Source organism: Delphinus delphis, chromosome 12 (genome assembly GCF_949987515.2).
Source record: "Delphinus delphis chromosome 12, mDelDel1.2, whole genome shotgun sequence".
Lineage (NCBI taxonomy): Eukaryota > Metazoa > Chordata > Mammalia > Artiodactyla > Delphinidae > Delphinus > Delphinus delphis.
The window spans coordinates 29,861,524-29,888,376 of record NC_082694.2 but is presented as its reverse complement, the minus strand read 5'-3'; the positions used below and the strand labels follow the sequence as shown (position 1 = coordinate 29,888,376).

At 50.1% G+C, this 26,853-nt stretch overlaps 1 protein-coding gene across 9 annotated transcripts in view; it reads left to right on the top strand.

Annotated features, from left to right (window-relative positions):
- The window catches only part of DYSF (dysferlin), a 221,972-nt gene that overhangs the window by 35,138 nt on the left and 159,981 nt on the right, over positions 1–26,853 (top strand). For 5 of the 9 annotated variants that reach the window (XM_060026397.1, XM_060026395.1, XM_060026393.1 and 2 more), the window contains exons 4-12: positions 10,480–10,585; positions 17,768–17,882; positions 19,145–19,237; positions 19,590–19,801; positions 21,571–21,699; positions 22,091–22,153; positions 22,842–22,892; positions 24,967–24,997; positions 25,609–25,724. In XM_060026397.1, coding sequence (XP_059882380.1) covers positions 10,480–10,585; positions 17,768–17,882; positions 19,145–19,237; positions 19,590–19,801; positions 21,571–21,699; positions 22,091–22,153; positions 22,842–22,892; positions 24,967–24,997; positions 25,609–25,724 — 916 coding nt within the window. The remainder of the gene's footprint in view (positions 1–10,479; positions 10,586–17,767; positions 17,883–19,144; positions 19,238–19,589; positions 19,802–21,570; positions 21,700–22,090; positions 22,154–22,841; positions 22,893–24,966; positions 24,998–25,608; positions 25,725–26,853) is intronic. The other 4 variants (XM_060026401.1, XM_060026399.1, XM_060026400.1 and 1 more) reach the window with 1 other exon arrangement.

Genomic DNA, 26,853 nt, shown 5'->3' with positions numbered 1-26,853 from the left:
TTGAGAGGAAGAATGTTTTCAAAGTGTTGCTATAGGTTGAAAGGTATAGTTTAGAAATGTTGGCACTGACTCAACATGTGAAGACCATGGTTGGCGTGTGTGACACCCAGGGTCTGCCACCTGGGGTGTCCCATGAACCAAACAGGGCAAGAACTGTGTCCTGCCAGCCTTCCTGGGCCACCTTCCTTCCGGGTGTCTGGGGAGAGGGCTTGTCTTACATTCACTTACTGGTCAGTGTCAGTATGAGCTGCACCCACTTCTCCCATGTAACTTCTCCCTAACGCAGCTCCGAGCACCTGGGGATGTTGTCTTCTCTGGTCTGCTGCACCTCGGCTGCCTCACCTGTTCATTCTTCAGCTCATGGCACCATGGCATATGGGAAGGCCTGGGGTAACGGATGGAGGGTCTGCCACCCCCTGCAGGTGTGGAGGCCACTTTCAGTGGAAGAGCGTCTCTCTTAGGTCCTTCAGCTATCCCTGCCACAGGCATGGCTGCCTCTCCCTGACTAGCTGGTTTCTCCTGGGGTCTCAGCCAGCTGCCCTGTTGCCAGACCTGTTCCGCACACTCGACCCTTCCCTTCCTTCTTCTCCTCAGGGCCCAGACTTCAAGGCCACCCTCTGAAAGCTCCAAATGCATAGTGTAGACTACTAGACCTCACAACCTCCTCTTCATAGGAGAGTGTAGCCCATCTACAGGGTGCGATTACTGAGCTCTTTAAAATGACCATTCACCCCTGATCTCCCCAACAAAGAACTAGCAGGCTTGTGTTTTAAAATGTAGGTTTTGTTATTATTCAGGTATGGTAAGCCGACAAATCAGGAGATGATTACCATTGAAAGGATAGTTTGTTACCGTTCCTCAGAGGAGGGGGCATGTCGCACCATGGGGGCCACGTGGGGAAGCACCAGGGTCAGTCGGGAGGCAGGGGGAGGGATGGGAAAGCATGGGCAAGAGCCTTTACTGTGGTTTCCTCAGAAAAGAACAGGCAAGGCAGGGTAAGCGGGTTTAGGATCAGCTAGTTTGAATAATTTCAGCAGGCTCTGGAGGGCAGGGGCTATGTGAAGTTATGTGGCACCTGGCCCTGGGGTTTTCAGTGCAGGGGAATGTTGGCTGAATGTGAGTGCTCAATAGAGAAGGGGGTGGGGGTGTGGGCTCTGGCTTGGTGGGTCTGCATATGAAAGGTGCAGTTGCAGGTGAGTCCTTTATATCTCTAGGAATTGACTAGTCCTGGGAGGGGCAGCCCCTCCAAAGTGAGCAAAGCCCCAGATATCAAAACATCAAAATATTGAAAATAAAAAGGCATGATTAGTACAGCTTGGAATTAGATTTTTTTAAAAAGGTTGAACCAGATCAGATTTATAGCCTGGGCTCTCTTTTCCATGGATGAAGCAAAGGGTCTTTTTGTGTCTTTCATGATGTGCTCATGGGGCTCTGAGGTGTGCCACTGGTCCAGGATGGGGTCTAAGGCAAGGCTCTTGGAGTCTGGCTCTGTCTGTTATTTGTGTGAAATCAGACAAGTCAAATGCCTTTCCGAGTCCCAATCTCCTCATCTGTAAGGTGGATTGAACTAATACCAGTACCTACCCCACAGGGCTAGCGTCAGTTTAACCGCTGAGTGTACATTAGACACTCTATGTGTAGAGTGTCTAATATACACTCAGTCAGGAGGCAGGTAGCTCTTAGTAGAATGTACGTTCCATGAGGGCAGGCTCGGTGTTTTGTCTGATAGGCAAAATAAGTATTTGTTGAATTAATAAATTATAAAATTTAAAAAGAGTTTTTATGCTTTGTTTTCAAATTTAATTTTTGAGTTAGTAAAAAAATTTAAGGAGTTATAAAAGCAGACTCTATTTTAAAAAATGCAGCAAAAGTTCTCCCTTTGTTCCCCCAGCTGCGCAATTCTCATCTTTCTCCCATAGGTAACCATTGTTCTTTGTTTCTTCTGTATCACTCATATTATTGATTAATCACCAGTATAAATTCTGACTTTCCTCTTTTTTACATAATAGGTAGTATATTTATTTATTAAAATAGATTTTTTTGTATTGTGGTAAAATACACATAACAATTACCAGCTTAACCATTTTTAAGTGTATATAGTTTAGTGGCATTAAATACATTTGCATTGTTTTATAACCATCACTACCATTCATCCCTGTAACTCTTTTCATCTGTAAAACTGAAGCTCTATACCTATTAAACAATAACTCCCCATTGTCCCCTCCCTCCAGCCTCCGGCAAACACCATTACACTTTCTATCTGACCACTCTAAGTAATAGGTAGCATATTATACACACTGTTTTGAACATTGTTTTTTTACTTAACAATGCATCTTTAAAAAAAATCAATCAATATTTTAAAAATTGAAGTATAGTTGATTTACAATGTTGTGTTAATTTCTGCTGTACAGCAAAGTGATTCAGTTATACATATATACATTCTCTTTTTTTCAATATTCTTTTCCATTATGGTTTATCACAGGATATTGAATATAGTTCTCTGTGCTATACAGTACGACCTTGTTGTTTATCCATTCTATATATAAAAGCTTACGTCTGCTAACCCCAGCCTCCCACTCTACCCATCCCCCAACCCCCTCTGCCTTGGCAACCACCAGTCTATTCTCTATGTTCCTGATTCTGTTTCTGTTTCATAGATAGATTCATTTGTATCATAGTTTAGATTCCGCAGTAAGTGATATCATATGGTATTTGTCTTTCTCTTTCTGACTTACTTCATTTAGTATGATAATCTCTAGTTTCATCCATGTGGCTGCAGATGGCATTATGTCATTCTTTTTTATGACTGAGTAGTATTCCATTGTATACATGTACCAAATCTTCTTTATCCATTCATCTGTTGATGGACATTTAGGTTGTTTCCATGTCTTGGTTATTGTGAATAGTGCTGCTATGAACATAGGAATGCATGTATCTTTTTGAAATATAGTTTTGTCTGGATATATGCCCAGGAGTGGGATTGCTGGATCATATGGTAATTCTATTTTTAGTTTTCTGAGGAACCTCCATACTGTTTTCCACAAATTACATTCTGTAATCCACCAAATTACATTCCCACGAACAGTAGAGGAGGGGTCCCTTTTCTGCTTACCCTCTCCAGAATTTGTTACTTGTAGACTTTTTAATGATGGCCATTCTGACCAGTGTGAGGTGGTACCTCATTGTAGTTTTAATTTGCATTTCTCTAATAATTAGCAATGTTGAGCAGCTTTTCATGTGCCCATTGGCCATTTGGATGTCTTCTTTGGAGAAATGTCTATTTAGGTCTTCTGCCCATTTTTCAATTAGTTTTTTTGTTGTTGAGATGTATGAGCTGTTTGTACATTTTGGAAATGACCTTTTCGGTCACATCATTTGCAAATATTTTCTCCTATTCTGTAGGTTGTCTTTTCATTTTGTTTGTGGTTTCCTTTGCTGGGGAAAAGCTTGTGAGTTTGATTAGGTCCATTTGTTTATTTTTGTTTTTATTTCTATTGCCTTGGGAGACTGACCTAAGAAAACATTGGTACGGTTTATGTCAGAGAAAATTTTGCATGATCTCTTGTAGTAGTTTTAGGGTGTCATGTCTTATGTTTAAGTCTTTAAGCCACTTTGAGTTTATTTTTGTGTAAGGTTAGAGGGTGTGTTCTAACTTCATTGATTTACATGTGGCTGTCCAACTTTCCCTGTACCACTTGCTGAAGAGACTGTCTTTTTCCCATTGTATAGTCTCGCCTCCTTTGTCGAAGATTAATTGACCATAGGTATGTGGGCTTATTTCTGGGCTCACTATTCTTTTCCATTGATCCATATGCCTAACAATGTATGTTGAAGATTTTCCATACATTATAAGTCTACAGTGTAACATTTCCATAATTTTTATAGTTGTATACTATTCTGTTGTATGTCTATACTTAACTTACCCGTTTTCTATGATGGACATTTGGGTTGCCTCTTGTGTTTTGATCTTACAGTGATGTAAAATGTCCAGATGTTTCCTTTTTTAATTATTAAAATTTTTATTGGAGTATAGTTAATTTACAATGTTGTGTTAGTTTCAGGTGTACAGCAAAGCGAATCAGTTATACATATGCATATATCCACTCTTTTTTAGATTCTTTTCCCATGTATGGCCCGATGTTTTAAAATAAAATTGTTTAGATTTCTTTGTGCTTTGTTAAAATCAACTTACTTGGCCACCTTAATTCGTACCCTCCCACTTAAGGCTTAGACTTGGAGGTCACCACCTCGCATTTCTGATAGGACAGCAACCTACTGGATGATGAATTTGGGAACCAGCTCTTTTTCCATGAGGAAGGACGTATGCCTTGTCAACATGGAAGCAGCTTTGACCTTGCACTCCCTCTCCCATGCTAATTCCTGACCTGGCTTTCTGTCTTTGGGATGGCAGCAGCTCTTTCGGACCCCACACTTCTCTTGCCCTCACATTCCAGTGGCCTGGGAACACAGCACAGCCAAGAGGGACGACCAGGTCTGGGGAGACTGGGCAGCGCATTTTTCTATCAGTAGGCTGTCAAGGCCCACAGGGTTTCCTTCCAGCCCACCAGGCTCCACGCACACTCAGAGCTCGCTCCCAGGCAGCCCGTGCAGGACCCCCCGCCAGGCCTGTCCTTGCCTCATTTGACTGCTACTGAATCCTGCCTGCCACACTGGGCCACTGGTTGGTACCCACCGAGTGTGCAGCATCCCTGATGTGCAGAAGGCCGGGGCGCCCTAGGGTCTGTGTCTTAGCCTTGGTCTCAGGATGGGATGGGTCTCCTCAAGGGTCTGGACCCTCCCAGGTCCGAGCCCCCTGAATAACACATCTTCTCCGTCCTCCGTGAAATGAATGAATGAAAAGTGGCCGTCAGGGTTTCCGATCGCGGTCAAGCCTCAGATCCGTCCCCCTTCCCTCCCTTCCTCCTCCTCCCCGCAGTTCGGCGGGGCTGCCCACACAGGGCAGGCTCTGCCTCTCTCGGACTCGGGCGCGTCAGCCCACAACCTGCTCCTTAGGCTTCGGGATAGGCAGCCTGCTTCCAGCCTTACCTCCTAGCGGAGTGGAGGCCTGTGAAGCCGCTCAGGCCCTCGGAGGGACTGACCTCAGGGCCTATGCAGGGTTGGCAAGTGGGGGCATTTCATGGCCCAGAAAGACGTTTAAGGGAGGAAATAACAAGCAATCCTGCTGGCCGCGGTCCCTCCCGCCCGGAGGTGCCTGGGCTGGCAGGGGTGGGGCCGGCGCTTCCTCTTGCATTTCCTCCTATTGTTCCCGCCCCGCTTCCGGGAATTCTCCCTGACAGGGGCCTGGGCGGGCGGGATGCCGGCGAGGGAGGAGAGCCGGGCCCGCTCTGCGCCCTGACCCGCCGCGCTCTGGCCGCAGCCTCCAGGGTCCGGAACCGGGGGCTCGCCGGCAAACTAGCTGTCTGCACCTCCAGGTCTGCCATCCCTCCACTCCCCTGGCGGCCCTGCCTCCCGCCGCCCCAGGCTGAAGCCTCAGAATTGCCAGGAATTGCCGCTGGGAATCTGGGGGCCAAGTCTGTCTACCAACAAATAATGCAGGAGGCTGCAAATAAGAAAATAGTTTATTTGGGATTTTAAGAATTGCAATTCGGGAGACGCAAATTCGGGTACCTGTGAAAGTATTGGGAGAAAGAGGGACTTTTAAAGACAAAAAGCCTGGAGGTTGTTAAAAGTTGCCTGGCGAGAATTGTGATAGGATCTGAAAGTATTTGTGCTTAAAGAAGCACAGGTTGGGGACTTCCCTGGTGGCGCAGTGGTTGAGAGTCTGCCTACCGATGCAGGGGACACGGGTTCATGCCCCGGTCCGGGAAGATGCCACATGCCGCGGAGCGGCTGGGCCCGTGAGCCATGGCCGCTGAGCCTGTGCGTCCGGAGCCTGTGCTCCACAACGGGAGAGGCCACAACAGTGAGAGGCCCGCGTACCGCAAAAAAAAAAAAAAAAAAAAAAAAAAAAAAAAAGAATATGCCTGCCAATGCAGGGGACACGGGTTCGAGCCCTGGTCCGGGAAGATCCCACATGCCGCAGAGCAACTAAGCCAGTGCGCCACAACTACTGAGCCTGCGCCCTAGAGCCTGCGAATCATAACTACTGAAGCCCGTGTGGCACAACTACTGAAGTCCATGCACCTAGAGCCTGTGCTCCGCAACAAGAGAAGCCACCACAATGAGAAGCCCGCGCAACGCAAAGAAGAGCAGCCCCCGCTCACCGTTAGCTAGAGAGAGCCCACGTGTAGCAACGAAGACCCAACGCAGCCAAAAAAAAAAAAAGCACAGGTTGTTTTAGGGTAGGGGGTCTATAAGTAGATAGACTCTCCTGAGTTATTTTAGGGAAAGGGTCCGATAAATATCTGGAGTTTCGGGCAGGTGTTCTGGATGACTTCATCAGGTCAAAAGGTCAGATTCCATCCAGGCTGAGACATATATAAGTCACACTTCATTAATGGCCTCCCAGCTCCATTTTATAGAGCTCTGTTACCAATCCCGACTCTATTTTGATTTTCCTTTCACAGGTTCTAGAGCAGGATCCACCGTCAACCTGCTCAAGCAAGTCCCTCCGTTCTGCTGCCCCAGTTTCACAGTGTCGCATTGTTACCCAGAAACTGGGTTTGCCTCTTGGTGGGTGTCGAGCCAAAAGACACAACCAAGTCAAAGACCAGGAGAAGGAAGGATTTATTACTTGCAGCAAGTAAAGTGAAATTTGGGGACCCTTCCCAAAGCAGTGTCTCCCCGAAACAGCAAAATTGGGGAAGTTTTAAGCTATGGGTATATGCATATTCGAGAAGGGGCTTGGGCAGTAGGCAGAGTCCGAGCTTTAATTGACTGAAGGCATGAAGGTCAGAAAAGGTCAACGTCACCATCTCTTAGATTCCAGCTGATCTGGTGGTTGAGTGCCTGAGGGGGGATTTAAATTCTGAACAGCTCAAGAAGTGCTTTAGGCTAGTCTTTGCAATTTAAATAGAACTGGGCGTCTCCACAACTGGTTTGTTACCTTTGCTATTGTTACTTTTGCCTTGATAAGTTTGTCCTTTATGTTCTCTTAAGATCATTATTACTGAGATCTATTCAAGGACAAGGACTGTGGCCAGGATTAGATCACAAAATGGTTTAGGCCAAAAATGGCTTCTCTTATGTCAAGGAGGCCATGCCTGGTTCTCTTTCTCTGGGGACCCCCTACCCCATCTGCTTACAGCATGGATTCAGGGGTTCTCCGCACCTACTGTCTGGTTTTTTTGACATTGCCCACTTCAGTCAACACACTGGTGACAGGGGCCTTCCCCTCGCTGGCTCTGGGATAGAGACTCTCCAGGAGGCCCAGTTTAGTGAGCTATGGTACGAGCCTGCTCTGTTCTGCAAAGGACTATAACACAAACCAGTCCAAATTCTAGGAAATTCCTAGCATCATGAGGGGTGTTAGAACCCTGGAATGAATATTAGCAAACATCTCTCCCTTTAGCCCTATTAAAAAACAAAATTCAACTAAGTACATTTGAAGATCTAATTGGTTTTTTATTCATTGAGTTATGAATCTGACAGCGTCCCATCTAGCAACTAGAAAGGCACTCCAAGGGGTTGTGCAAAATGGAAGATATTATAGGCAGAAGGAGGGTGGGGCAAGAAGGTATTAACAAAAGAATATGAAGGGTTATTTTAAAGTCAGGACATCAACTTTTTTGGGTGGGGAACAGACAGGCAAGGGTTTATCATGCAGATTGCCTCGTCTTCTTCTGGGTGGGGTGGGAGTGGGGTAGAGATGCCCCACAAGACAGATTACCTTTCTGGTGCTTGACCAGAACATTCTAGACTGGCCTATTAAGATTACATTTCTGGGAAAGGTTGAAACTGCGACTAGACCCGGTATTAAATCTAGGTTTGGTATTGGCCTCGGCCTGCAGCGGCTTGAAGCAGGATTTTGGTTCCCCAGCCAGAGATTGAAGTCAGGCCGCGGCAGTGAGAGCGCCGAATTCTAGCCACTAGACCACCAGGGACAGTGTCCAGTGACAAGGCCCTGGCCCGTTGGCTTTGTAGAAATGAATTTCCACAAAGAGGCAGACAGTACTGAAATAAGCAAAGTGTTTATTAGGAGGAAAAACATGTGAATAGACTCACAGGGGCAGGCTCAGGGTCGCACCCTCGTGGTAGTTTGAATCACTTTTATGGGGCATTTCGTCCAGGTTTCCTCTGGCCAATCATCTTGCTTTGCCCGGCTCTGTGTCTGTATTTGGTTTAACTCAGGGTCCTCCTCTGTGTGTGTGTGCATCTCTGAGCCAAGTTGGATTCTAGTGAAGAGGCCTAGACGTAGGTTGACATCACCTACTATGGGGTGGTGCCCCTCGCTTTTTGACCCCTGAGGAGCCTTTCTGCACATGTGTAGTTGGGAAGGCCTCCTTGACCTAGAGAATGAGAAAAATGTGGTCTCTTTTTCTCTTATCTGGTTAGGGTTCAGCTCCTCTCTGCCCCTGCGATTACTGTTATCTTAAAGTGTCCACCGGAGGCAAAGTCCAGCTATTTACCCTGTTCCTGTTGTTGTTTCTATCTGGATGTGTAAACAGGAGGTTGGCTGAAAATGTCTAACCTGGAGCCCATCTATCTCCTGCCTCACATCTTTTGGCAATTGTGAATAATGCTGTTATGAACTTGGGTGTACAAATATCTCCTTGAGGGGCTTCCCTGGTGGCGCAGTGGTTGAGAGTCCGCCTGCCGATGCAGGGGACACGGGTTTGTGCCCCGGTCCGGGAGGATCCCACATGCCGCGGAGCGGCTGGGCCCGTGAGCCATGGCCGCTGAGCCTGCGCGTCCAGAGCCTGTGCTCCGCCATGGGAGAGGACACAACAGTGAGAGGCCCGCGTATCGCAAAAAAAAAAAAAAAAAATCTCCTTGAGTCCCTGATTTCAATTCTTTTGGGTATTTACTCAGAAGTGGAATTGCCAAATCATATGGTAATCTATATTTATTTATTAAAAGCTTTATAGTGTTTTTTTTTTAATTTTATTTATTTTTGGCCGTGTTGGGTCTTTGTTACTGCACGTGGGCTTTCTCTAGTTGTGGTGAGTGGGGGCTACTCTTTGTTGCGGTGCACAGGCTCTAGGCACGGGCTTCAGTAGTTGCAGCATGTGGGCTCAGGAGTTGCGGCATGTGGGCTCAGTAGCTGTGGCTCACGGGCTTGGTTGCTCCGCAGCATGTGGGATCTTCCCGGACCAGGGATCGAACCCATGTCCCCTGCATTGGCAGGCAGATTCTTAACCACTGTGCCACCAGGGAAGTCCTGGTAATTCTATATTTAATTTTTTTGAGGAACCGCCATGCTGTTTTCCATTCCAACCAATGGTGTGCAAGGGTTTCAATTTCTCAACATCCTCGTGAGCATTTGTTGTTTTCTGTTTTCTGATAGTAGTAATGGATGTGAAGTGGTACCTCATTGTAAGCAGCCAGTTTTAATAGTCAGCCCGTTAGGTCAGGATGGAAGTTTTATTTCATCAGTAATAAAAACTCATGTTCAAATCAGTTGTTATAGAGACCAGAAAAAGGAAGGTCCCAGATAATAGGTGTGCTATTTATCCATCGGAAAAACAAAAAATTAACAAGCAAATGATGAGAGTACACCTGTGGCTGGTCGTTGTTTGTGTCCTGACAGTAATGTGCAGGAGGCACACCCAAGTCCGATGTAGGCACTGGGCAACGGTTCTGGTTGACACAGGCCACTCGCTGCCCTGGTTTCCTGCCGCTGCTGCAGGATGCAGTTTGCTCACTTTTTAGCTTAGGGACACAACCTTTTTCCTTGGCACTCTTTGAAGGGTACCTTCACTGAACATCAGGTGGTGACCTTCTCTTTCCTAAGAGCTCATCCATCTATGGGCCTCTTCCCCTCAGTCAGAGATGCGGCCTCAGGTGTGTGTGGGGTGATAGTCTCTTGGGAGTGGGGCATGCCTCCCCTGCCCCAGTTTTCCTTTCTCCCTGTCCCCGAAGATAGGAAGGTCTGTGTGTTTTTCATTTATCATCGTTGCTGGCTGAGCTCTGGGAAACCAGTGTAGATGGTCTGTGTAGCTGTGGGTCAGGAGAGCTGCTGGGGCAGAGGAGAATGCAGAGGCAGTGGCGGCGAAACTGCCCCTGCTTTCAGGAGATGCTGCTCTGGTGCACTGTTCAGGTCTGATGGGCAAAACAACCCAGGCAGACGGGGTGGCAGGGCTGGGCCTCTGGGTGGGGGCGGGGCAGAAGGGGTCAAAGTTGACCTTGGGGGAAGTGTCTCTTGTCCTTCTCGTGCAGGGAGAGGGGCCTGGTCTTCCAGGGATGGTGATGGGGTAGCTGGGGGCAGGGCTGCCGGGGGAGCCTTGAGGGGTCCTAGGCATTCTAGGCAGATCAGTTGGTCTGTGGGGCATCCGTGAGGTGGCGGTGGTGAAGGGCATACGGGGGAGGAACTGGGCGCATTAGGCTGCTCTTCTACAGTCTACTTTTCTCTCCTCTCAGGTTCCTGGGGGAGGCCAACGTCCCACTCCGGGAGGTCCTTGCCACCCCCAGTCTGTCTGCCAGCTTCAATGCCCCGCTGCTGGACAGCAAGAAGCAGCCCACAGGGGTAAGTGTCCACCGGCCTCTGCATCTGGCCGGTTTCTGTCTGAGGCTTTGCCCTCCTGACCCCAGTGGGGTGTCAGAGTCCAGCCCCCAGCAACCAGGCCCGGCCTGCCCTGGCTGGAGCTCGGAGTGCCCGGGAGGGGCTCAGGGGTGGAAGGGATGGGAGGGGAAGAGGAGGGACCTGGCCCCACCTGCAGGGCTCCAGTCAGCCTTGCCGCACAGCAGCCTGCCCCTGGGTCACCTCCCGGGCTTGGTTTTTCACTGGAAACCCGAGGTCTTCCCAAGCTTCTCGGCAGCCTTGGTTACGGAGCCTCCATCTGCCTGGTAGCCCTTCCTCACCATCCAGGCCCCTTTTCCAGATCCAGAATATCTGAGTCATCTGGGTCACAGATCACAAGGGAAGGGGAACAGACACCCCCCTCCCCTGCCCACCAGGACCTGTCAGACCCCCTTCCCTTCCTCCATAGTCCTTCCTGCTCCTCCGCCAGCCTTCCCAGTGCTCTCCCAGTCCTCCCAGACAATTCCCAGCCCTCATCTCTGGCCTCCCGTTATTTTTAGTGAGCTAAATATACCCTGCGGGGTTCTTACTTCATGGTCAGTAGAATTCCTGACCTTCCCTCTGGGTCAGCCCCACCTCCCAGGATGCACTGCGGGGACTAACAGTCTGGAAGTACTTCCTCCCAGCGGGGCCCTGGGGAGTCTGTCAGACAGAGTGTGGCTACCTTGCCTGGTGGAGTGTGTGCATGTGCGTGTGCGTGTGCGTGTGTGTGTGAGGTTGGGGGCTCTTGGCTGGCTTGGTGAGTCAGGAAGTGGCCGGTCTGGGCAGAGCTCTGAATGGAACCACTGCTGGGAACTGGGAGCTGGAGAAAGAGAGTGAATGACTGAAGTCACACAGTGAATCGGCGTCCAGCCTGGGACACGAATCAGGGGGCACATCTCCTAAGCTCTCAGTCATGGAAGGGACTTGAACGGACCCCTGGTTCACTGCCCTTCTGATGCTGGAATTTTCTCCTAAGGTGCCTTAGGCCAGTGATGGCTGGGATGCTTCCTTGGTGGGGAAATGCCACTTCTCAGAGAATTCATCCCTTTCTCAGACAGTGCTCACTGGTAGAACATTCTGGTTCCGTGCAGGGTTCGCTGAGCCTGTCTCCATCACCTCTTGAGTCGCTTTTGTCCTCCCTTGGAGCCCTTCAGTCTGCTAATGCTTCCTGTAGTCAGGAAGGGCTCCGGGACTGCTGAGCTACCCTTCTAGGGATCGTGAAGTGGGCCAGAGCTGGCTCCTCTGAGACGGAGAGCACGAATGCAGGAGTGACAGGCATCGAGGCAGCTGGGGAAAGAGGCATTTTGAGTCAGGGGATCTGCTCGGTGCTTCTCCACGGCGTCTCAGGGACAGCGCTGCCTACTTTGCTGAGGGTCGGGCCCCCAGTGCCTCCAACCGGGGTTTCTCGCTTCCTGGCTGGGCCACTCAGTCATCTCCTCGCTCTCGCCCTCTCTGCATCTGCGACGCTGGTGTTTCCCGCCAGTGCTTGCCACTGTGTCACACACCCCTCCAGGAAGGGGCTGTGAGAGCCACAAGGTGATGGGTGGCCGCTGAGCACAGGCTCCGGGAGCTGGGGTAAATTAGGTTCCTGGACCCACCTCCAAGGTGTGCGTGGAGGCTTCTCCACACCCACCAGCAATACTCCAGACACCAGCTGGGTGGCTGCGATTCAACTCAATCCTGACACTATCTACCTGGCCATAGCATCAGATCCTACAGGTTAAATGCTCAGTCCTGCCCCCCACCCCCCTTCAGATACCAGTCGCAAGCCCAGGCTGTTACCTGTGCTTCTGACCAACTGGCTATAAATCAGAGGTTCCCAGAACCTCCTCCACAGTTTCAATGAATTTGCTAGAGTGGCTCACAGAACTCAGAGAAACATTTTACTTACTAGATTACCAGTTTATTTATTTTTAAAAATTTATTTATTTTGTTATTTTTGGCTGCGTTGGGTCTTCGTTGCTGCACGTGGGCTTTCTCTAGTTGCGGCGAGCGGGGGCTACTCTTGGTTGCAGTGCGCAGGCTTCTCACTGCGGTGGCCTCTCCTGTTGCAGAGCACGGGCTCTAGGCACGCAGGCTTCAGTAGTTGTGGCTCACGGGCTGTAGAGCGCGGGCTCAGTAGTTGTGGCGCACGGGCTTAGCTGCTCTGCGGCATGTGGGATCCTCCCGGACCAGGGCTCGAACCCGTGTCCCCTGCATTGGCAGGGGGATTCTTAAGCACTGTGCCACTGTAGCAGTTTATTAGAAAAGGGTATAACTCAGGAATAGCCAGACAGAAGAGACACACAGGCAAGGCATGGGGAAGAGGCACAGAGCTTCCATGCCCTCTCCGGGAGCACAACTCTCTCCAGCTTCCACATGTTCTCCAACACAGAAGCTCTCTGAAACACAGCCTTTAGGGTTTTTATGGAGGCTTCGTGACTTAAGCATGATTGATTAAATCGCTGACCATCAGTGACTGATTCAACCTCCAGCCCCTCTTCCATCCCTGGAGGTTGGGGGTGGGACTGAAGTTACAACCCTCTGTTCACACAGTTGGTCCTCCTGGCAACCAGCCCCATCCTTAGGTGGGGTCCAAAGGTCACTCCATTAACATAACAAGAGACCACCTTTGTCACTCTTGGCACTTAAGAAATTCCAAGAGTTTTGGAAGCCGTAAGCCAGGAAATGTGGACAAAGACGAAATATCTATGAAAAATATATTTTGCTCATCTCAGTGACCAAATATATATGTCTTACAAATCACGATATAGCATGGGGCCTCCTTCCCTGCAGCCCAGGAGGTAGCTCTGGCCTGTGGAGAGGGTCCAGGACCGTCTTCTAGCCCCTGTGATTGTGCTGAGTCACACTGCAGCCCCAGGCAGCTCCCAAGGCCCTCTGAACTGGGGCTCCCCACCCGGGGCCTGGGGCTGGTTGCACGGCAGTTGGGAGCACAGAGAGCTGGGGATTTGCTCAGAAGGGACAGAGAGCCCTGTCAGCGGCTGTGCATTCTCACTGGCCATTTACTGAGGCCGATTTCTGGGCTGAGTCCGATGGACAGAGTTTGCCAGGCATCCCCTGTTGGTTGTAGCTCGGATGACCTCAGAGGGCCAAGGGAACCTGCTGATGGTGTGAGGGGAGTGAAGTCAGGGCTTGTGGGATCCTTAGAAAACCCCAGAGGGACTGAGAGGAGAGGAGGGGCCTGCTGCACGCTGGCCCGTGGGCTCCACCTGCCTGTCGCTCGGCATTCTCACCCAAGTCCCTTCGGATGTGGCGTGCTGGGCCGTGTGCCATGAGAAGATGCCAGAATTATCTAGACGCCTCTGGCCCGAAGGGGAAAACGCTACCCCCATCCTGGGGGAGCCTCCAGGCCCACGAGGGTGCTGGACACACATGGAGGAAAGAGGCAACATGCTCACAAATGTAGTTTGAGAGCAGCTTGCTAATGAGGGTGTGGCTGATACACCACGAAAACCATGTCGGAATTTCCTCAGCCTTAAATGCCAGAGTTGGGTCAGGAGGGGAAACCCGCTGGGTGACAAAACACGTGAAACCCACTGGCGGGGTGGGTCGGGGAGGCAGGAGGGTCCTGTGTATTGGGAGCAGGCGCCGAGGTGAGCGGACACAGTGCTCTGGTGAACCCCTGAGTTTCCTTCAGGTGGTCTGAAGAGCTGCCGACAGCCCCTGCCTCAGCTCAGGGCCACATCTTACCCTCTGCCGGCTGCTGGGTGTCACCTGAGGGCAAGGTAAATGAGACCCAGGCACATGAAGTGCGTTGGGGGCAGTGTGGGTGGGCTGGTCCATGGTTTGGTCCTGCTAAGCTCAGTGTTGGAGCGCGGTGGCCCAGGAAGGAGGCAGCAAGCAACGGGGCTGAGCATGGCAGGGTGGGCGAAGGACCTGGGAGCTTGGCCCTATAACCTGTAGGAGGATCTGATGGGGTTGTCCTCTGTCTCTGCCTGTCCTGGTGTCCTGGTTTCCTGGGCCCTCTTAGCCTGGGGGCCACACAGGACCTTGCAGAATTCTGTGATACTGTTGACAGAACGGCAACATGGGTGACCGAGGTTATCTGCTCCAGGGCAGCGTGCTTTGATGGACACGTGACTGACTGGCAGTGGCCTTGTGATAGGATGTATGCGTGGTGGTGCTGGGGCTGAGGACCTGAGGGACAGGGCTGTCGGATGGAGCACCTTGATGTGGAGGGCCTTAAAGAGGGTCCTACTGAGGGCTGTGGGCCAAAGTCATGGTCTAGGAGAGATGGAGCTCACATACATCCCACAGAAAGAAAATCTCAGCTCTGGTTATGTCTGGAGAAGGGGACACGCTATGAGATATGATGTCCCAGTAAGGATGGGAGTGGTCCTGACCCTGAGTGGGGCCCACAGACATGCCCCCTTTCCTTTAGATCTCAGTAGAGCTAGAGGCCTCCAGTATTAACCAGCTTTGGTCCTGAAGCAGTGGACCCTGGAACCTGCCCCCTGCTGGCGAGATCTGTTCTAGATCCTGGGTTTCGGATCCTCAGAAGCTGCCAGGGATGTTCCTGTTGTTTCTTGATGGCGATGTAAAAGGTGGAGCTGGCTCTGTCTTGGAGGTCTGTTCACAGGCCTGGAGCCACTGGCATGTTGCCAAGCCTTCAGGAGGTTGGGGGTGGGGGGGGCTCTCAGTGTGGAGGGACCTGATGCTCAGGAAACTCCGGGGGTGAGGTGGGGTGGGGTGGGGTGGGGGCAGGGGTTACCTGGGTGGTCTTGGGATTCAGGGGATGCCGTTCCTTCCTGAGCCTCCACGCTAATGGCACCCAAGCCACGGCATGGAGCAGTTACACTGCCAGGGCTCCACTTCTGCACAGAGCACAGAGATGATGTACCGGAAGCCCCAGGTGGTGAGGGACGGGGGCTGGACAAGGTGAGCCCCAAGAAACAGGAAGTGGTGTTCTTCAAAGGAATCTGGTCCCAGGGTCAGAGGACCTCAGCCTCCAAGTGTTACGGGGCTTTATTTGTCTCTGCTGGGTGAGATTCCTGTGGTTGCTAGGTTTCTCCACCAATCACGAATCCATTCCCTTTTCTAATGAGTAAGGATGGCGGGGGGAGAGGTATTTTGTGACTCTGTAAATACTTTGCTCCATATCCAGTTTTTACCCAGCAGGTTTGACACCCATTGATATTTCTTGGTTGGATATCGTTTTGATGGTTGCTAAATGGTGATATCTTAAATCAATTATTAATTTTTTTCTGCGTTGATCATCTGGCGTTCCACTGTAAGGAAAAGTGTCCCCCTGTTGTATTTATTCATTTATTTCTATGTGGATTCACGTATTCCTATTTTATTCAATGGTTTAGTCTGTTCCCGTCATTATTTACTGTCATGTTCAAGTTGTACCAGATTTGGCCTGTGGGAACCCTTGAAAGCAGGCTTCTTTGTCCTCTTGACTTTTTTTTTTTATCATTTTCTGAGTACTTCCTTGTTTTCTGGCACAAAAAGGTGTTGCAGGGTCATCTTCTACCTTCCCTGGCCCAACCCCGGAATTAGTTACTACTCCGAAAAGCCCAAAGTGCCTTTTGATGAAGTGAAGGAAAATACAGCTTCCCAGGCCCACCTCAGACCTGGAGTCTCGGGGAGATGGGCGTGGTTGTGAGCGGGTCTGGGTATATGGGGCCGCCTTCTCGAGAGGCTGTTGTCCGCGTTACTAGAGCTTAGGGTGCGGGGCGCGCTGGCTGCTCAAGTGGCGACACCTGGCGGTGGTTCAGGAACCTGCATTGCTGTTAGGGCAATGCCTTGGATCTGGGACTTAAATGGTCTCATTGACTTCCCGGGCCTCCTCCTAGGTCTCCTGGGATGGGGAGCTGGCTCCAGCCTCCTTCCTCGGTGTTCTGAGCACCCGCCCATTACACACACACACACACACACACACACACACACACACCTGCCCCGACCCTGCCCTCCCTTAGCCCTGCTGCCCACGCCCAGGCTCCAACCTGAAGGGTTCAAGCTGCAGAGCTGGGTACATTCAGAACCTTGAGCTCCTTCCATCTCAGGACCAGGAATCGCTCCAGGAGTTTCCGGACATCCCTAATATTACTCAGCAGAGATAGATGTCTAGTGAATTATGCTGAGTCGCTCAGAAGATGCATCATTAACAGTTATGTTTATAAAGCGTTTATCAAAATTTGGGGAAATGCTTACTATCTAATATTAAGTAAAAGACAAGTGTTTGCTGTACATTTTTCATTTAAGAAGACTGGAGAGAATTATATCAAAGTGTGAATAGTGGTGGAATTATGACAATTTCTTTTCTTTTACATTTTTCTTTAAGGCTTTTGTAATTTCCAAACTTTCTTACTTTGGAGTTTTTATTACTTTGATCGATTAAAAGGCTGCCCCAGGACATCTGCTGGACCTGTTGTATCAGGGAAGGCTCGGCCAGGCCTCCGTGGCCTGGGAGCAGTAAGAGTAGAGAGCGCCATGGCTGTACCTTTTCTTCAGGTCCGGGTGCCCCTTTGAAGGGTGCCGGTCTCCTGGTAGGCTCGGGTGGGGCGGGAGCACAAGGCAGCCTTCCCCTGTCCGTGTGAGTGGCGTCATGGCTCACTCTCCTCTCACTGGTCAAAGCTGGAGCATCTGGGGGTGAGATGGGGGACAGGGGTGCTTCTGGGAGGGAAGAGGGCTCAGAAAGTTGAGCAGCACCCTGAGACCCTCTCAGTGCTAGCTGGGGCCTGAGCAGAGCAAGGCCGAGCTGTCGGTAGAGAGACAAGGGAGGACCCTCGGCTGGGCAGAGTGGCCAAGGGGCCTTTTTCCATAAGATGGGCCTATGCTGAGAGTTGAAAAATCCTGCAGGTGAGGTTCGATCGCTGATTCATTTATAGAAGCTTACTAGGCATTCTATTAACTAATTTCATCCTCATTTGACCCTATGCAGAAAGTGCTCTTGCTATCACTACCCCCATTTTACAGACAAGGAAACGGAGGCACAGAGAGTTTACAGATCTTGCCAAAGTCACACAGCTTCTGAGTGGTGGAATTGACTCCAGATTCAATGCTCTTAACCACCTGACTGTGCTGATGGGGCCACAGACTCCATTTTTGGTAGAGGGACGAAAGGAACAGGAAGGATGCTGGAGGGCGGTGGTCAGAGGCCAACACACTAACCTGCTGCCCTCTCTCCCCCATCTCTTCCAGGCCTCACTGGTCCTGCAGGTGTCCTACATGCCTCTCCCTGGAACCGTGCCCACGTTCCCACCTTCGACGCCTCTGGAACCCTCCCCAACTCTGCCTGACATGGATATGGTGGCTGGTGAGAAACCCACGCTCACCCTGGCGGGGCCCTGGGGGGAGAAGCCTAGCAGTGGCACCCGAGTCTGAGAAGAGGGTGTCTTCCTCATAGTGGGGGCTGCCCAGGCCTGGAGAAGGGAGGCCGGGTGGGTGGGGAGTCTTGAGAGCTGACTTCTGTCTTGCAAACCCAAGGGGCAGGAGGCGGGCTCCCCTAGGTGCCGCTAGGGTTAGTGTGAGGATCCCTTCCCAGCACCAGCTGTTCAGGAAGGGGACTGTGCCAGGGCTGGGCACACTGCCCTCTGCAGCTCCAGAGGGGTGGGAGTTTTAGAGGTAGGCCTGTGCTGAGATGGGGTCCATCCTAGGTGATGCCTGAGGCCCCACCCACTCCCCAGAGCTGGATGCCTCCCTGCCCTGGCGCTCCGTAGGCCCTTAGCAATGACACGTAACCAAAGAGCTGGATTTTCCCTGAAAGAGCCCTGGGCTGAAGTCAGGGGACCTGAGTTCCAGTCTTGCCTTTGACACCAAGTAGCTGTGTGACTTTGGGCCAGTCACTCCCTCTCTGGTCCTACAGTTTATTATTTGTGAAGTGAGGAGACTGAATTGTCTAAGTCTCGAGGTTGCCTCAGTTCTCTTTATTTACCTCTCCTGGCCTTGTGAAGTGAGGACCCAGCCCAGGGTGGCTGGCTTGCCCAGTGCTGGGCCTGGGTGTGACAGTCCAGCCTGCTGGGGTGAACAGGAAACCACATAGGTGGGCCAGGTGGGGTCTTGCCCGTGGGAAAGATTCTCTCATGGTGAAGGGAGCTAGAAGCAAACCCAGCACGACACCCGGCAGCCCGTCTCAGGTGTGCCCCGAGCCTGTCCTGCGGCCCGTGTAGGGCTCCTGGTGAGGCAGGCAGGGCAGGGCCCCTCTTGTTGGACTGGGCACTGTCTGAGCTCGGAGGTGGGGAGATCCTTCTGGACTGGGGTTGAGGGGGGAAGCAGGGGGTGCTCCTGGTGACCGAGGGTGGGGAGGCTGAGGGCCCTGAACGTTCAGGGGCCACTTTTGAGGTGAATCTGACAGAGGTGGGCTCCAGCCACTCGGGGAAGGCTCCTAGCGGTGGCCAGTTCCCAGTCCTTCCCAGGAGGTGGAGAGAGGGACAGATGGACAGATACGGCGCCCGTTTCGGAGCTTTGTGTCAGGCCAGGGCAGGCGGGGAGAGCAGGGTTGGGGCGGGGGGGGGCTAGCTTGGCTTCCCTCACCAGCTCCCTCCTCCCCTCTGGGGCTGTGCCCTGCCCGTGTGCCAGGTGGGGGACAGAGCCGGGCTGAGACTTGGTCCCTGCTCAGTGACAGCACCGTGGACACAAGATACTCTGGAAAGAAGTGGCTGGCCCCCACGGGTGAGACGCGGGCCGGGCTGTCCCGATCCTACCACCTGTAACCGGCTCGCTTGCTGCCATCGTCAGCTCCCCAGAGTGGGACAAGGTGGCCAGAAGGGCTCATCCCGCAGGACGAGGTGGGGAGGGCTGGGGCCATTCTGTCTCCTCCTGTCGACTCACTGGACTGACCACCCTCAAGTGTCAGCTGTTGGAAGCTCCTCTTCTTCTCCCTCATCCATCCTGGCTGAGTGGTGGGGAAAGAGAGGGGAAGGGGATTTGGGTGCTGAGCTGTTGGGTCCTCCATCGAGGTCCCTGATGGAGGATCCTCCCAGGGGCCAGAGGAACCCAGCCTCATCAGCACCCTCTCCTCCAGACACAGGAGGAGAGGAGGATACTGAGGACCAGGGGCTCACGGGAGACGAGGCCGAGCCATTCCTGGACCAGAGCGGGGCTCCAGGCCCAGGGGCCCCCATCACCCCAAAGAAGCCACCTTCCCATCCTCCCCCCTACCACCCCGGGGGAAGAAGGAAGAGAAGCACGCCCGCACCCAGAAAGCCGCTGTCGGACAAACCGCAGGACTTCCAGGTGACTGCAGTCTCCTCCTTCAGCCCGCAGCAGCCGCTGATGCCAGCGCAAAACTTGTCTGTCCAGCCGTGGGGAAGGTCCTAAGGGCTCTCCTAGGTGGGAGTCTGGTTCCCCTGGGTCCTGGGCAAATGCTAGATAGGGGGGCCATGGCTTGGGGCCTCTAGAAAAAGCCTCTGCCCAGCCCATGGTTTTGCTCTTAAAAAAAAAAAAAAAAAAAGGAAGAAAAAGGGTCACTGCAGAGTCAGCATCACTACACTGTTATCTGCTTCCCCAACCAGAGTTGCCCTAGCCAGCCGGTGCTGTGCTGTTCAAAGTGTGGTCCGTGGACGAGCAGCCTGGGTGTCACCTGGAAGCGTGTTAGAAAGGCGGGATCCCAGACCCACTGAATCAGAATCTGCACTTGAACAAGATCCCCAAGTCTGAGAAGCTCTGCCTATCTTTTTTTCTCCCTCTATCCATTTCCCCTATTTATAGCCATGATTTTTCTGAAGGTCATGTGCAATTTGAGTTTGTTCAAGTTTTTCACAGAATAGAACTATGAATATTAACGCTTTGACATTTTTTTATCCAAAAATCTATCCCATTTAATTTGCCTTTCTTTCTTTTTAAATTTTTCTTTTTATTTATTTATTTTTTGACTGCACCATGTGGCATGTGGGATCTTAGTTCCCCGACCAGGGGTCGAACCCAGGTTCCTTGCAGTGGAAGTGCAGAGTCTTAACCACTGGACCCCCAGGGAAGTCCCTAATTTGCCTTTTAAGTTGGGTCCTTTGCTTGTTCTTTTTCTTTTCTACAGAATTTTCCATCTTGATGTAATTGCATTTAGTGATATTTAACTATTCAGGACTACTATTAAAGTTAAAAACAGGAAACTTAAATATTTATTTATTAAATGAAACAAATTGTAAAAATATGCTTCAGTTCTAAATTGTGGTAATTTCAGCAAAAGTTCTAGTTATAACCATGTTTGCCTGAGAGACAAAATTCTAACCTATTTTTATTATTATTCACAAGACATGTTATTGTTTTTCTCCTTAGAAAATTAATACATTTTTTTGGGTAGAAAATTTGGAAAATACTGTACAGTGAAGAGAATGAAAATCACTCACCCCCTTCCCATTGCCATTGATAGTATATTCTGTAGTATCTTATTTTTAAAAAAGAGTCGATTAATAAAGAAATAACTGCTGATTAGAAATTAGAACCAGTAAACATCGTCTTTTTTCATGAAAGTTTTAATACTGTAAAATGTATTATTTTTTAATATTTTGCTTAAATTTGGAAGCACAGATGTTCTTGAAACCTTCATTTACTGAAAGTTCATTTCTCAGAATGTCAGACATTCTGTCTTGCACCTTATACTACATAAGAATAAAGTGGGGTTACATCACTATGTAACTTTGACCTCTGAGGGGATTGTCAGTGAGGAATATTCAAGCCACACAGAAACATTGGCTTCAAGGGGTCTGAGGTGGGGCCACGCATGAACTGAACGGAGGTGGGATCCTCAGCTCCGCCCTGGGATTTACCGCTGGCAGCTTGCTTGGGGGAGCCTGGCAGCTCTTACATGGAACCATGGGATTTTATAGATGCAAGGGACCTTGGTGGGAAGATATTGTTCTTACAGTGTTCTTCCTAATGCCTTTTTAATACCTGTCCCAAGAGGCCAGCTGTGAGGGTGGTCCCTGAGATTCCTGACTCTCTCGGGCAGGGGGTGGGTGCCTGATGACTTCTCCCTTTTCTTGCTCATGCCCCCTCCTGGCTTTCAGATCAGGGTCCAGGTGATCGAGGGACGCCAGCTGCCGGGAGTGAACATCAAGCCTGTGGTCAAGGTCACCGCAGCTGGGCAGACCAAGCGGACGCGGATCCACAAGGGAAATAGCCCCCTCTTCAACGAGGTGGGAGACCCTGGGTCAGAGCTAGGACCTTGGTGGGAGCACACAGCAGACGCCTGGCAGTTCATTCAGTTTTTGCATATGGCGCTAGCGCTGGGTGGAGAGCTGTGTCAGTTCCTGAGTAGGTTATCTGAGGAACTGGAGAGAGGGTTCCCGCCCTTACTCCTGCCTTGGGTTCCCCCTGCTTCACATCCCCATCATCCCGTGGGGCCGGCCACCCACCCTGTCCCTGACGTGACAACCTCTGTGAGGTCGAATCCCCAGAGCTCGGTGCTGGGCTGAGCCCACTGCCCACTTGTTGTGTGGACCAGACCTGGAGGCTGGGCAGTGGCTGTCCCCTCTTGCCCGGGCTCGGCGGGCCTTCATCTGTCCCCCTTTCACCCTGAATCAACAGACTCTTTTCTTCAATGTGTTTGACTCTCCCGCGGAGCTGTTCAACGAACCCATCTTTATCACGGTACGTGGCAGCCCCCGAAGGCCCTCTGTGGGCTCAGCGTGCATGTGTGAGTACGTGTGAGTGTGTGTGAGTGTGAGTGTGTGTGGGTGAGGCACCCACCCCCCACCCGAGCCTGGATGACGGCGAGCAGCTCACAGCCTCGCCCCCGTGCTCACAGGGTTGCCTTCTGAGCTCAGATGCAAGCGGCAGCCGAGTGCGGAGTCCCTGCTGTTCAGGGTCAGGTGCCTTAGGCCAGGGTCCTGAACTAATTCTTGCAGTGGATCTTTGATTTTCATCTTGTTTTGTTTGTCTATATGCCTGCTTCTGACAAGATTTTCTTTCTCTGGACCTCAGCTCTTTTTTTCCCCCTTTCCTTTGAAAGGCAGTATAGTTTAGCAGTTAAAAGTGTGGGCTCTGAAGCCAAAGTGTCTGGATTCTGGTCCTGCCTATACCGTGTAGGGCTTGTGTGATTCTGTACAAATGATCTCTCTGTGCCTCTATTTCCTCATCTGTAGAATGGGGATAATAATAGTACCTACTCATGGGGTTCTTGTGAGGGTTAAACATTGCTTGGAACAATCTCTGGGATACAGCAAGTGCTATTGGAATGTGGGCTGTTATTTTTTGGGAGGGAAGAGCCGTTCGGTTGGTTCCTGTCTGGGTCAACCTTTGCTAGTGAATGAGAGTTTGAACTTGTCTTTCCTTCCAGGTGGTGGACTCCTGTTCCCTCCGGACAGATGCTCTCATTGGGGAGTTCCGGGTAATGGTTTATTTTCTTTGAAAGCAATCAGTTCTTGTTTATCCATGTTAATGGAAGCTCTGTGGATGACGGGCAGGGTTGGTGCTCCAGAGATCCTGTCTGTCTTGGTCTGTGTTGGGGAAAATGTAATGAAAAAAACAAAACAAGATCTTCTCCTAACCCAGAAATCCTCTCCACAAAGGTAGTAGAGAAAGAAAGCACTTTTGTTATTGAATAAGCATTAAACCAGAGTATGATGCTATCACGGGCCATCCGCTAAGAGATTGCAAAGACAGAAAGTAATCTTGTATAGAGCCAAGCAGACACAACCCTTTCCGTATATGTTCTCAAGATAAACAATAACTAAACAATAACTAGTGCTCGAGTTAGCGGCCTGGATAGTACCCTCAGTCACACATAGTTCATCCTAAATCTACCTAGTAATTGGGGTGACCATCTGTGTTTGCTAATTGACTCTATCCACAAGAAAAGACAGAAAGCAAGCTCACATTTTTATGATGGGGGGTAGATTTACAATTTGGTTAAGGTAGGCCCTTCCCTTTCCCAGAGATGGGAGAGCCTGGAGAAGGGCACTCCTGGATCGTAAAGCTGACGAAAGGCTTATTTGGTTTCTAAAAAGGTAACATGTCAAAGAGATAGAGAAAGTACTTACATTAAGTTTTCTAATGAAAATGTTCTGACAAAAAGAGAGGAGAGGGAAATCTCTCCCCTTGTTTCCAACAGGGAGGATTCAGCTTCTTTTTAAAATTCGCATTTGTCCTTACATCTTGGAAAGACAGCGTGGGACCTGAGTTTAGGCAGCCCTCCTCGTAATTCTGACAATCTTGGGCCAGCGTGACACCAGCGTTCTGTGCCCTGGGCTCACCTGGGTTGGGAGTGGGGTCCAGATGTGGAGTCCATGGGGATGGGGTGGAGTGGGGTGGGGCGCAGTGGAGGGAGCGGGGGAGCCTGCCCCCTCATTTGTCCCAGACGTGCAGAAGTGAACAGTCCACTGCAGAGGACCTTGAACCAACGGCATAGGATGGTTTTAACAGATTACATAGTGTAAAGGCAACTAGTAATGGAGACCTTCACAAATGGTGTTTTAATGTCATTTTATTGATTTTCTCATTTTGAATCCATAAGCATTTATCACATGGAAAGAAAAGGCACAGGTTTATTTGACCTTCCTCTTGCTATCCAAATAAAATGTGGCCCCTTCTCCAAGAAGTAGTCACAAGATAGAAAACGGAGTCTGTTTTTCTGGAGAAGCATTTTCTTTAAAAGAATGGGCTTGTGCTGGAGTCATTCTGTAACACTTATGTTACAGGATCTTACGTTTTGAGTCTTTAATCTTGTTATAAGAACCCAAGGGTTAGGTTAAAAAAGTATTCTTTTTTCTAATTTTAAAAGTAATCCATGATTTTAAAAAACTTTGTAGTTTTTTTTTTTTTTTTCAGTACGTGGGCCTCTCACTGTCGTGGCCTCTCCCTTTGCGGAGCACAGGCTCCGGACGCGCAGGCTCAGTGGCCGTGGCTCACGGGCCCAGCCGCTCCGCGGCATGTGGGATCTTCCCAGACCAGGGCACGAACCCGTGTCCCCTGCATCGGCAGGCGGACTCTCAACCACTGCGCCACCAGGAAAGCCCATAAACTTTGTAGTTTTTGAGAGCAATTTTAGGTTCATAGCAAGACTGAGTGGAAAGTACAGTTCCCACATACCCCCTCCCCTAACACATGCATAACCTCTCCTACCATCAACATCTGACTAATCTGTGATTTTTTAAACGGAAAATTATAAAATATAGGAAAGAATAAAAATAAAATAAAAATCACCCAAATCTACCACCCAGAGGTAGTACAGTTACCGTTCGGTGTGTTTCCTTTGCTCTGTCTTTTCTATGCGTAGATATACTTTACCAAACTTCCATCAAAATGTATTCCACTTTCTTTCCATGTGATATCAGAAGATGAACATTTCCCCATGTCTCCAAATGTTCTTCAGAACAGGATTTTTAATGGGTTGGTATCATGCATCATACTTTAACACTCTGGGGACAAGAGTGTGACGTGTGCCTCCTTCTGTTTGATTTCAGATGGACGTGGGCAGCATCTACCGAGAGCCCCGTGAGTCACCCTCTCCTCCCCTTGGGCAGGTCCTTGCATTTGGGTTCCGGAGGCTGCATGGGGCACCCATTTGGGATACTCATCTTTCCTTCTAGGAGATTTTAGAATTTAGAGGTGGGGTTTGATCTTGGAGGTGAGGCTGCAGGAATGAAGAGAGGACAGGCTTTCATCTTCTGGGTAAAACAGGCCCCCAGGAAGATTGGACCCTCACGTGGGTCTCAGCTGGCCCAGCTGGAGGGCTAAATCTGGAAGGCCCAAGCACGGGTTGCTGGGGACTGGGGTGCCTCCAGACAGGACGGGTCATTTGGATCCCAAGTCTAGGATTTCTCTACACCCTGGTCTCTGCTGTGGTCTGGTCACTTCCTGAAGGGGAGGAAAATGGCTGGGGGTCTGGCTTTGGCAGCCTCTGATAGGGGCTTCTGTTAACATTTCTCACTTGGACCCAAATGAACACTCAAGGTACATTTTGTTCTAGAATTTGAGTCCTTCCCCCATGTCTGGGTAGATGAGTCCTTCATCTCATCCAATGGAGTCCACCCGGGGCTCCCAGAGGTGGCTGCAGACTTGTGTCCTTCCAATTCTGGGGTCACCAAGGGTGTTGTCTCTCTTAGGACATGCTTATCTCAGGAAGTGGCTGCTGCTTTCGGACCTGGATGATTTCTCTGCTGGGGCCAGAGGCTACCTGAAAGTGAGCCTTTGTGTGCTGGGGCCTGGAGACGAAGCCCCCGTGAGTACATTTCCTCGTCCCCCTCACAGCACCTCCGCCTGGCCTTGGAGGCACCAAATGAAGAAACAAAAAAACAACTTTAGTTTTTCTGATTTAAAAGAATACATGGCAATTATGAGAAATGTAGAACATGTGGAAAAGCATAAATAAAAATTGAATCACTCATAATTCTACCCATCAGAGAGAACCGTCATTAATACCTTCTTGCATATATTCTCCCAGAAGGACATACATGTATATTTTTCTTTTTTTTTTTGGTGCAAAAGTGAGATCACTCACTCTGTAATGTATTGTAGTCTGAATTTTATCACCTAAGAATATATCATTGTCATCTTTATGGTCAGTAAGTAAAGTTATAAGTTGGAGGTGGTAAGAATGAGAAAGGCTTTCAGAGTTGGGGAAGTATCAGCATCTCTGTATGTCTGGGGAGAGGAGAGAAGGTTTGGAACAGTTGTTGAGGAACAAGGGGTTAATTAGATACAGACAGAAGGATTTCTTTTTTTATTTAAAAAAATTTTGTTTATTTATTTATTCATTTATATTGGTAACTGTAAGTTTGTTTTCTGTGTCTGTGAGTCTATTTCTGTTTTGTAAATGAGTTCATTTGTATCATTTTCTTTTATATTCCACATATAAGCGGTATCATATGACATTCATCTTCTTTGGTCTGACTTACTTCACTTAGTATGATAATCTCTGGGTCCATCCATGTTGCTGCAAATGGCATTATTTCATTCTTTTTTGATGGTTGAGTAATATTCCGTGTGTGTGTGTGTGTGTGTGTGTGTGTGTGTGTGTATGTATGCAAACACACCACAAGACAGGAGGATTTCTGAGCAGACACTCTGGGCTGGAGGCTTTATGGGAGAGTGACCTCATAATACTCAGTGGCCTGGAAGCAGGAGAGGGGTAAGATGGAGGTGCTGTCAGGTGTGGACAAGGCAGGTGTGGTGGAGGCACAGGACTGAGGTAGCTGATGAGCCTGGCAGGGCGGATGCAAGAGGACTGGGCATAGAGCTGATGAGGAGGACAAAGAAGAGGGAAGGGCTAGGGAACACACATTTATTGAGTGCGTGCTGTGTGCCAAGCTCTGTGTTGGGTGCCTCACTTGGTGTGAGGGGGGTTGGAG